We start from the raw sequence: 9,812 nt of genomic DNA on the forward strand, positions 1-9,812 counted from the left end.
TGCCACGAGTTCTGAATTCTATGCATCGTGATTGTGCATAGGCAATCGTTAGGGATTAGGCGTGTTTCTTATCTTTTTAAAACTGGTGGCAGCAGATGCACAAAAAGAGCAAGAACGTGAAGAAACGAAAACTACCCGAAATTTTCAAGTAAACACTTTTTGACGTTTAGAAATAATTGCCGTTAATTGTGGCACAAATAAAATGTCATATGAAATTTTGGGTTGGCTTTCCATTGCTACCACGATAAAATTGTTTATAATGTCTAAGTGCATAGACCGAATTTAAAAATTATAACACGAAAATATAGTCACTATATCAGCCTTTTGATTTATAGCACTTTTTATAAATTACAATTAAGAATTAATAGCAATATTTAACGTTTTAAATACTTATTTTTTGCTTAAGCTAGAGGAACTACTTTTTTAAATAGTGAAATAGTACAAAATCGTACCATTTTTTAACCCACAGTTTCGCCAGGGCCATGTATAAATTTTACGATTAAACAATAATTTTATAAGTGGTATGAATTATAAAATCTACGTTAAATGCCTGCTGGGTTGACAATTGCTGTATACACTTCTTTCAACTGTATTTCAATACAAGCTGCAAATACTGTCGTAAAAAAGCAATTTTTAAAGTTTTCCTGGGGGTACTATAGGGACCCTAGGAGGTTGGGACTTTCATAGTAATAATGGTGTGACCTTGCTCTTTCTAATGGGCGTTGTAGGAGCTCCCAAACTTCCTCATTTATTTGTTAGAACATGATAAATTATTACAAGGTGTTCTGCAGTTTCAGTAGCATCAACAGGAGTACTAACAGCTTACATCAAATTAAATATAAAAAATAAATGGAATTTATAATAATTCAGTTAATTCAAATGCCCTCTACTCTTTTCGATAATACCTCGAAAGAGTATAGAAAGGGCCAGGCTTAAGTAAGTTGTCCTGAAAAATGAATGTGCCTTCCGATCTCTTCCGCTTCAATAAGCATTAATTTTATAAAATATTTCACAATGAACAAAAATCTCTTCATACAAAACGAAATATAATATTTGATGACAATCTATTTGTTTACAAGCAATAGCGGGCAAATATTCGAATTTCAACGAGTTGCTTGACGAAGTAGCAAACGAAAAGATTTCACAACAAAATTTATTTTATTGTAACCACAAAAATTCAGTTGAAAACCGTCCTATCACAATAGTGTTTTCTGTCTCCGCCGCAAATGTGTTTAACCGACCAAATTTTCTAACGAAAATAGACCAGGTAATCATCACCAGCTAACCCGCTGTCCCGCTGCAATTCTTTTTTGGGCCTAAATATTTGGACAATAAATCGTTTCGCCTAGCGTAAGCAAGCGGCGGATAGATGAAGTAACTGATGTAAATGAACTTAGCTTGGTAGAGCTAGAAACTAGTGCTAGTAAGACCATTTTTGTCCGTGGTTGTACTGAGTTGTTAATGAATTGCACTCTAATAAACTGAAGTTCAGTATTGAAATTCATTCACAAAAAGCGATAAAAATAATGCTAAAAAGAGGAGTGCTCTTATTTATATTTTATTATACCTTTTATTTTTAGCAATTCACAACTTTTATTGAAATTGAAAATAAATAAAAAATTAAATATAATATTAAGATCAGGTTTGGCTCAAATGTGGCACTTGTAGTTGGAATATTTTTTACACTTATCTGCAATTTCACGAGTATGGCAGCATCGCTTAATACATTTCGCCGCGTTTGTTTGATTTCAAAACTTCCAACGCTCGCCTTCTTTTTGTTTACTGTTTGTTTGCGGTTGCAGCTGCTGTATGTATTTTAGTTGAAATATTTAAACTTATGCAAATTTAGTTTAAAATATGTGTTAAGGTGTTTTATTGTTCAGAAAAAACTTTGTAACTTTAGAAATGGCACCACAGCGTGAACCTATAAGTGTGCGTGTAACGCGTTTAAAGAACTTAATTCTCAGCAAAAGTGGCGCCTCGGCTGGTGGTTCTATTGGCGCCATACAAAGAAAATCGGTAGCAGCGGCAGGGCGTCGGAGCGCATATGGAGCTGCTACGGTTAGCCCTGCCGTAGCAGAGGCTGTGACCCGCGAAGGGCTTTTGGATGCGTTCTTCTTATTGTACAACGAATGCAACAAAGATGCGTTAAAGAAACGTGATCGCCAAATAGCAGAATTTGTGAACAAGTGTAAGTAAAATCGGAAGAACTATTTGAGGTGGTGGAAAGAAAATTTTTCTTAAACTCAATGCATTTATATGTAGATCGCGCAATAGTGGAGCAGACGCAGCAGTTACGTGCGAATATAGAAGACTTCAGTGTAAAGACGATGATAGGCAAAGGGTATTTTGGCAATGTGCATTTAGTAATTGAAAAACAGACGAATGATGTCTACGCAATGAAGAAAATAAAAAAATCAGTAGTCACAACATCCCAAGTGAAGGAGGAGAGGGACATAATGGCACGTCGTTGTTCGGAGTGGGTAACAAATCTTCAATACGCATTTCAAGTTAGTGTCAATGTGAATTGTCAGCTTATGTCTATATTTGATTGCTACAATATATATAATATTTATCTATAGGATAACGACAATTTGTATTTAATAATGGAATTTCTTTCTGGCGGAGATCTACTAAGTTTAATGTCTCGACATGGACCTTTTGAAGAAGAACTTGCCCGATTTTACCTAGCAGAATTAACCATGGCAATTCATTCCTTGCATGGAATGGGTTATGTACATCGCGACATCAAACCGGAAAATATATTGATTGATCGCTTCGGACATATCAAACTGGCCGACTTTGGTAACGCAGCTGCACTGGATCGTGATGGTCACGTGTTTAGTCTGTCACCAGTTGGAACGCCTGATTACATTGCCCCTGAGTTGTTGCAAACAATATCCACATACAAATTAACAAAGTCAATGCATGATGTAAGTTTGTGTCATTGGTCATTGCATGCAAAATAGTGTGATTTCAGACTATTTTAGAACATTTTTGGAACTCTATTATTATATTTTATCAGGTTAGTTGTGACTTTTGGTCAATGGGAATCATAGGTTACGAGTTCATTTTTGAAATAACGCCATTTCATGAAGATAACGTGCATGAGACCTATTCAAAAATTTTAAGCCATTGTGAAGATAGTCATTTAAAAGAGATAATATCCTTTCCTGGAGATCAAAAAGTATCAGAAAACTACAAAAACCTAATTAGTTCATTGGTCACTAACCCAACAAATCGTTTGTCATATGAGAAAATACGTCAACATAATTTCTTTGATAGCATCAAATGGGAAACGCTTCGATCACAAATGCCACCTATAATTCCAGTTGTGAATAGTGATGATGATACATCCAATTTTGACGATGCTATCCATAACAAGAGACGCACCAACACATACGCTAAAAAATCGCTCACCGCAAATGTGCACTCTAATGAATTTTGTGGTAAAGATCTTCCCTTCATAGGTTACAGTTTCGTACACATGGGAAAGCAAAGTGTCGATGCAGAAGGTGTGGTTGATGATGCCCGTTTTAGCCGTTTGAATGCCAAAATTAAAGACTTGCAAACACACCTAAAGGAACGGGCGGAAGAAAATATTAAAATCAAACAACAGCTTTTGCGTGCTGAGCAAACAGCCACACAATCTGACACGCAGTCCAAAATATTGCAAGACGCAAAGGAAGAAATTAACAAAATGAAGAACATCATCAAGGAAAAAACCATCGAATTGGCTGCTTGTAAAACTCAAATAAAAACACTACAGAGTTCGGTGAAGGTGGAGCAAGAAATGTGGGAGAAGAAAGAAGCAACAATAACAGAATTGTTACGTGTGAATCGCCAAAAGTACGAAGAAGCTAAGATTGCTTCAGAACACCGTTATGAGAAGCAAGTTGCAGAGAAAAAGCACCAGTTGGCTAACATTGTACGAAAGTTGGAGGCGAGGGAGACTGAATTGAACGCTAAAACGGATGAATGCAAGCATTTACAAGAAAAAATGGAAAACTATAAAGAGATGTTACGACAATTCAAAGATCAAGCAATTGCTGATAAAGAAGTATTTGAGAAGAATAAAATGCATTTGAGCGAAACATACGAACAAAAACTGGCAGAGTTACGTTCGAAATTGAGGCACGAAAAAGACTCGCGATCCCGTCTTACAATGGAATTGCGTGAGGTACGCAATGAGCTAGACGACTCAGTAACTTCATCTAAGTCAACCCAGGAGGCAAAATTGGCGACCGAAAAGAACAACGACGAGATATTAAAACGTTTGAATCGTGAACTGGAAACGAACAACATACTGCATACACAGAATTCTCAATTAGAGCAGCAGCTGGAATTCGCGCAGAAAACAATACATGAACAACAGCATGAGATTAGTCGCCTCGAGCGCGAGTTAAAAGTAAGTAATGTTAAACCTACGTTTATATATAATATATATATATATATATATATATTCGCAAATTGCCATTGCAAGCGCTTATTTATTTAACCGCAAAACTTTAAAAAAATGTTGAAATATATTCCGAAATGTTTGGCAGTAAGTTTTTTTTGGGCCAAAAACTAACATAGAATTTATGGGACAATTTCATATAGGATAATGCTTTCATCGAGCAGCCGCCCTAGCCGAATGGGTTGGTGCGTGACTACGTAGGCTCGAATATTCGTGAAACAACAAAATGAAGAAACAGTTTTTTCTAATGGCGATCGCCCCTTGATAAGCAATGACCAGCCTCTGAGAGTGTTTCTGCAATGAAAAACCATTTGACATTCAGAGTCGGCTTACGTCCCTCCATTTGTAGAAAAACATCACAACCCACAACACAAATAGGGCGAGGAGCTCAACCTAACACCTAACACAGAAGTGTACGCGCCAATAATTTATTTATATTTTTTTAATGCTTTCATTGATTTAAATTTCTGTATTAAACATTTAAAAACCGTTATTATTATTTCAAAGTATGCAATTTTAACATCATTCTTGCTTATCTCGCGTGAACAATTTTGCAGGTATTAGAGTGTAGCAAGAATTTAGCTCAGTCGGAGCTTGCAATTCAGCAATCTACACCTTATGAGACTGCTCCAGGCTCATTGACCGAATTAAATGTAATCGAAGAGCAGTTGCGCGCCGATTTGGAAACTGCTAAAGAAAATGAGAATACACAAAAAGTTCGCGCCGACAAACTACAAGCGATAGTGGAGAAATTGGAGGAAATGCTGGAGAAATTCAATGAACAAGCGCTGTTCCACTCGCCGATGAAAGGTGATGCATCTGGCAGTGAAAATGGCTCACGGCCAAGACTCCGTGATATTCCAAGTAGCGTCGGTGATATGCTGGAAAAACAAAATGAGAAATTAGAGGATCGACTCGCCGCCGTTCGTGAACAAATGATTGTTGAGCGACAAGCGGCACGCACCGCCAATCTCTCGCTATGGAAAGTTGAGAAAAAATTGGAAGAAGCTTTTACAGAAAAGAAAATGACACAGCGACGCATGGAGTTGACTGAGGAGAAAATTAAGAAAGTGCAGGTAGAAAAAGACGATGCATTACTACGATGCAAAACAGCACAGAGTGAAATAAAACAACGCGAAGAGCGTATAAACGAGTTGCGCGATGAAATAAGTTCCATGAAGCGCGACGTTATGAAAGAGCATCGCATGTGGGAGAAAGCGGAACAGGAACGTATGCAGTGCAAATCGGAGGTAAGTCATGAAAGGTATTTCCTACTTTGGCATGCTTTTGAGTCCTAATTCATAATATTGAATACCTATTTTCTGTTACGTAAGACGATGTGTGCCTATAATGCAACTGTGTTAACAATTCTAGAAAAAAAAACTCAGTAAGCCTGCCACTATTTTCTCATCATTCAAAATATAGCAACTTAGCATTTTAAAATTACAAAAATTTACACATATTGCATAAGTTTGAAATATTAACATACATACATACATAAAATTAACTAATGCGCTTATATGTCTTCGCAGATACTCGAACATCTATCCAACACGCAAAAATTAGAAGAACGCGTCACTGAATTGCGCCAAAAGCTTGATCAAGCACAGCAGAAGAACGATGTTATCTTGCTAGAGAATAAACGATTGCAACGCGAACTCAATGAAGAGCGCGACAGGAGTAATACGGCGAGTGATGCAACATCCCAAGCACAAATTGAATTGCAAAACCTACAAGACAATTATGAACGTCTCAAGTACGCCTGTACTATTACAGATAACCAACTCACTGAGGTAGAGAGTATGCTAGAGAGTGAGCAAAAGCGTAATAAGGTCTACCAAGAGAAGCTTGATAATGTAAATGTTACATTGCGTAAAAAGGAGGATACCATAGCGCAGCTACGCAAGGAATTGTCCGATGAGCAAAATCAGAAGAGTGCTTCTGAGTCACGTGTGCGAGCACTTAGTGCTGAAATTAAAGAAATTTCTGGCAATTTGGTCGAGACGCAGAAAAAGTTAATATCTCATCAGCAGCAATTGACGGAGCAAACTAACCATTTGTTCCAATCACAAGAGCGTGTCGAAGTGCTAGCTAATGAGACATTCAATTTGCAAGCGATCAATGAGAATCACGAACGGGAGCTGGCACTGTTAAAAGAAGAAAATGCGCGCATACTTTCAGAGCTGTTTCATGCTAAAGAAAACGGTGAACGCTTGCAGCAGGAGCTTAGAAACTCGCTAGAAAATGTGAATGAACTACAAGCAGAAATCGAGGAGCTGCAAGAAATAATGGCGGAGAAGGAAGCATTTTATGTGCAGCGTGACATAAAATCCGAAGCCACTTTGTCGCAGCACAAGAAGTTAATTGATTATCTACAGTTGAAGGTGGAAGATTTATCACAAAAAAAGAAGCTAACTTTAACAGAAAAAATATTTGGGAATAGCACTCATAGCAATGCAGGGAAGAAAGAAAATATATCTCCCGCTGCAGTTGAAGCATCGATATTATACCGCACTTTGCAGGAAGAATTACGTCGTGAGAAGCAGCGTTGCAAAACACTTCAGGAACAAATTGATAAAATGAATGGTAAAACATTGCTACTTTCTGCTATTACTATTACATTTTTTTCCTTTACTCAGGTCTAAGCCAGCTCAACTCTAGCTCCTCAGTCAGAATGAGATCACCACTGAAATTCTTACCAAAAAGTGTGGACAACGAACAACAACATAGCGGTACAAAACAAGCAGGAACGTTGGCGAAATCGCCATGTAAACAAACTCAAAAAAACATCACCGAATGTTCTATGAGTGCACAGTCAACTTCCAAAAAAGTAGACCAACCCCATCACCGTTTCGAGCTAGCGCTGCAGGAGACCAACAATACTAATATTTGTGTCGCATGTGAGCGACTATTATTAGCCGGCACGCCGTATTGGAAATGCAAAGAGTGCAAAATGGCAGCACATCGTAAGTGTCGTGACGATGTGCAAACTTCATGTGGAGATCAGCCCAATAGTGCCTCATTACCTCAGCCAAATTCCGCAGGATCTAGTGATTTAGATTCGCTCTCAAAATACTCTTATGAGGGTAAAGTAGATGAAATTGACAATGCTACGGATGCTGCTTCCGATGCAACTGATAACGATTACTCTGGTGCTTTGATATTCAGTGTAGAACAACAGAATGCACCAAATTTGGAACCGCTAGAAGTCAATTGTGCCTATGAGATTGAAGATCAAAAAATCATACTTTTAGGTTGCAATACTGGTTTGTTCGCACTGCACGTTCAACAGCCGCAGCGACTCATACACATCGCAGGCATTGATTCGGTTAGCTGCATTGCGGTTTCATTGCCCCTTGCAAAAGCTGTATTGGTAGGAGCTCGTGACGAATCGTTGTTTCAATGTGATTTCCGGCAGTTAATGTCACGTAGTCAATCTTCTTCGTCAAAGGTGAATAGCACCTTGGAGGTTTCTGTGCTAGATTTGCCGTCTTATAATCGTACCACCAACGAGAAGTGGCAACTTGTAAAAATTTCCAATGAAGCTGAGAATGCGCTGGACTCTGTAGCTATAGCTGCAACATCAACCCGCATTGTAATCATGCGTTATGATTTGAAGCTGCAGAAATTCGCGCCAGTGCGTGCATTAGATACAGCTACACCCGTTTCATCCATACTTTTCACACGCCTTACAGCCATTGTTAGTTCGGACAAATTTTTTGAAATCGACTTGCAAACGTATGCTGCTGAAGAATTTGTAGATATGTCTGATCATTCGCTGTCTCACATGCGCAACTGTCAGCCGGTTGTTGCGATTCGTGTGTCGCGTCAAGAGTTTTTGCTTTGCTTTATGGAGTGTGGTATTTTTGTAGATGAATACGGTTGTCGATCTCGACCATATGATTTGAATTGGGAGCAAACGCCTACTGGTTTCATGTACCGCGCACCCTTCCTCTACATCTCACATTTTCAATCGGTACAGGTGTTGCGCTTGCATCGCTCTTATACACAAGAATTGGTCAGATCAGATGACAATAAGGATATGGATGCGGATGTCGACGATAGTTGCCCAGGCTTGAAGCGCATTTATTTGTCTTACTATATGCCGACATTACTAGCAGAGAGCGGGAAATTAAATGCTTACATGCTCGCCATTCAACGAGACACTGGATTGCAACAGATATATCACTTGAATGCGCTTCAGGCATTCAAACAAAAACTAAATGAATCAGTGGAGACGATTTCATCGATAGCAACATCAATTACCGCTGGTTCTTTTGCCACCACTAATGCTGATAGCATCGATTAAATTCAAACTAGTTTATATAATCTACGTAATTCTCTCAAAATATACACATTAGATAGATATATGAGTGCGATTTTCCACACTACATTTTTATTGACAAAATACTAGTTTATGAATATTTTAAAACTTAAATTTTTATATTTTAATATATGACATAAATATATAAGATTTTGTAGCGAGTAAAGAATGGGCAGTTTCGCTGAAAAAAATATTAAAATTGAGTTTCGATAGAGCTTTTTGTGCTGATTACAACGGTATTAAGAGTTTTCAGGAATTAAAAATGGCGGAGATATTGAAGATCAAAGTAATTTTTACATATTTTTAAAACGTTTATATCTCCAAAGTTGACCGTTTACAAAACCAAGCAGGTCCCTTAATGGTACTTAAAGCACTTTTGCTTTGGTGTGAACGCTTTTAAACTTTTTTTTTTATTTTATAAAGGTTTACATAACAATAAAATTATTATACAAACTAAAAGTAGTGCAGCCCTAGCACTTAAACTTATTTTGTGAGTTTGTAAGAAAATAGGATTTTTATGAACGAACCGGAAAATTTACATGGAACCAAAAGGTTTTGTTTTCTCGAAAGTTTCGTCTGTGGTTACATAAAAACCCTTACAGGCTAGATTTGAACTTAGCACTAATTGTTACTGACTAGGAACATAATTAAAAATCCAATTCCTTGACTTTGTCGACGTTTTTATCCGTTAAAGTCGTTGATGGGCGACCAGATCGGGACAAATCTTCCACAATTTCTCAGCCCTCTGGAAAAGCTTTATACAACTCGTGGACCTGTGTTTTGATAAAGCACAATCGCCATAGGCTTTCTGCAACATTTTCAATGATTCAGCACCCGAAATCCCGTTCGAAACACAACATTCAATACATATTCTTTGTTCGATATTTTTATCCATAGTGAAAATCGCATAGCACACCTGCGATTGGCTGATATAATTAATACTGCAAACAGTCACCGACGTAAACGCAGTCCCCTGTCAGCTGTTACGATCAAACTAATGAGAAACCAATGTAAAGGAAAAATTGCTTC

The 9,812-nt window shown here is 37.8% G+C and overlaps 1 protein-coding gene across 1 annotated transcript; it reads left to right on the forward strand.

Annotated features, from left to right (window-relative positions):
- Positions 1–1,778: 1,778 nt before the first annotated feature.
- Positions 1,779–8,946, forward strand: LOC129240619 (citron Rho-interacting kinase). Its single transcript, XM_054876538.1, has 7 exons — positions 1,779–2,191; positions 2,266–2,510; positions 2,583–2,933; positions 3,026–4,408; positions 5,017–5,709; positions 5,992–7,045; positions 7,099–8,946. The coding sequence occupies exons 1-7, from the start codon at positions 1,906–1,908 to the stop codon at positions 8,766–8,768; spliced, it is 5,682 nt and encodes a 1,893-aa protein (XP_054732513.1). The 5' UTR covers positions 1,779–1,905; the 3' UTR covers positions 8,769–8,946.
- The last annotated feature ends 866 nt before the right edge of the window (positions 8,947–9,812 follow it).

The sequence above is a fragment of the Anastrepha obliqua genome, chromosome 3 (genome assembly GCF_027943255.1).
Source record: "Anastrepha obliqua isolate idAnaObli1 chromosome 3, idAnaObli1_1.0, whole genome shotgun sequence".
Lineage (NCBI taxonomy): Eukaryota > Metazoa > Arthropoda > Insecta > Diptera > Tephritidae > Anastrepha > Anastrepha obliqua.

Excerpts from the sequence above, each read along its gene's own strand:
- LOC129240619 (XM_054876538.1), top strand. The coding sequence starts at position 1,906 with ATGGCACCACAGCGTGAACCTATAAGTGTGCGTGTAACGCGTTTAAAG. Across the intron at positions 2,511-2,582 it reads ATCTTCAATACGCATTTCAA|GATAACGACAATTTGTATTT; the intron begins GTTAGTGTCAAT and ends ATTTATCTATAG. Across the intron at positions 2,934-3,025 it reads TAACAAAGTCAATGCATGAT|GTTAGTTGTGACTTTTGGTC; the intron begins GTAAGTTTGTGT and ends ATATTTTATCAG.